This window comes from Buceros rhinoceros, unplaced genomic scaffold, assembly GCF_000710305.1.
Source record: "Buceros rhinoceros silvestris isolate BGI_N320 unplaced genomic scaffold, ASM71030v1 scaffold25735, whole genome shotgun sequence".
In the NCBI taxonomy this organism is placed as follows: domain Eukaryota; kingdom Metazoa; phylum Chordata; class Aves; order Bucerotiformes; family Bucerotidae; genus Buceros; species Buceros rhinoceros.
In genome coordinates, this window is record NW_010412657.1 from 9976 (window position 1) to 10212 (window position 237).

General features: G+C 65.4%; 1 protein-coding gene across 1 annotated transcript in view; it reads right to left on the reverse strand.

Annotated features, from left to right (window-relative positions):
* The window catches only part of SLC39A14 (solute carrier family 39 (zinc transporter), member 14), a 6883-nt gene that overhangs the window by 5856 nt on the left and 790 nt on the right, over window positions 1-237 (reverse strand). Inside the window, 1 exon segment of the mRNA XM_010136486.1 lies at window positions 9-119. Coding sequence (XP_010134788.1) covers window positions 9-119 — 111 coding nt within the window.

Consider the following 237-nt stretch of genomic DNA (forward strand, 5'->3'; position numbering starts at 1 on the left):
AGCAGGGCCTTGAGCTGCTTCAGGCTCAGGGTTTCACTCTCGCCGTACCGCTGGAGCAGATCTCGCAGGAAGGAGGCTGCCGAGAGCTCAGCACCTGGGACACCTCGGCTCGCCCAGGCCTGCGGGCAGGGGAGGAGGCAGAGCAGCAGGAGCAGGCAGCCGCCCCGGGGGCCTGTGCTGGGGATCATGGTGTCTCAGGGATGCTGGAAGAGAAGCTACCGTTAGCTTTAGCATCCC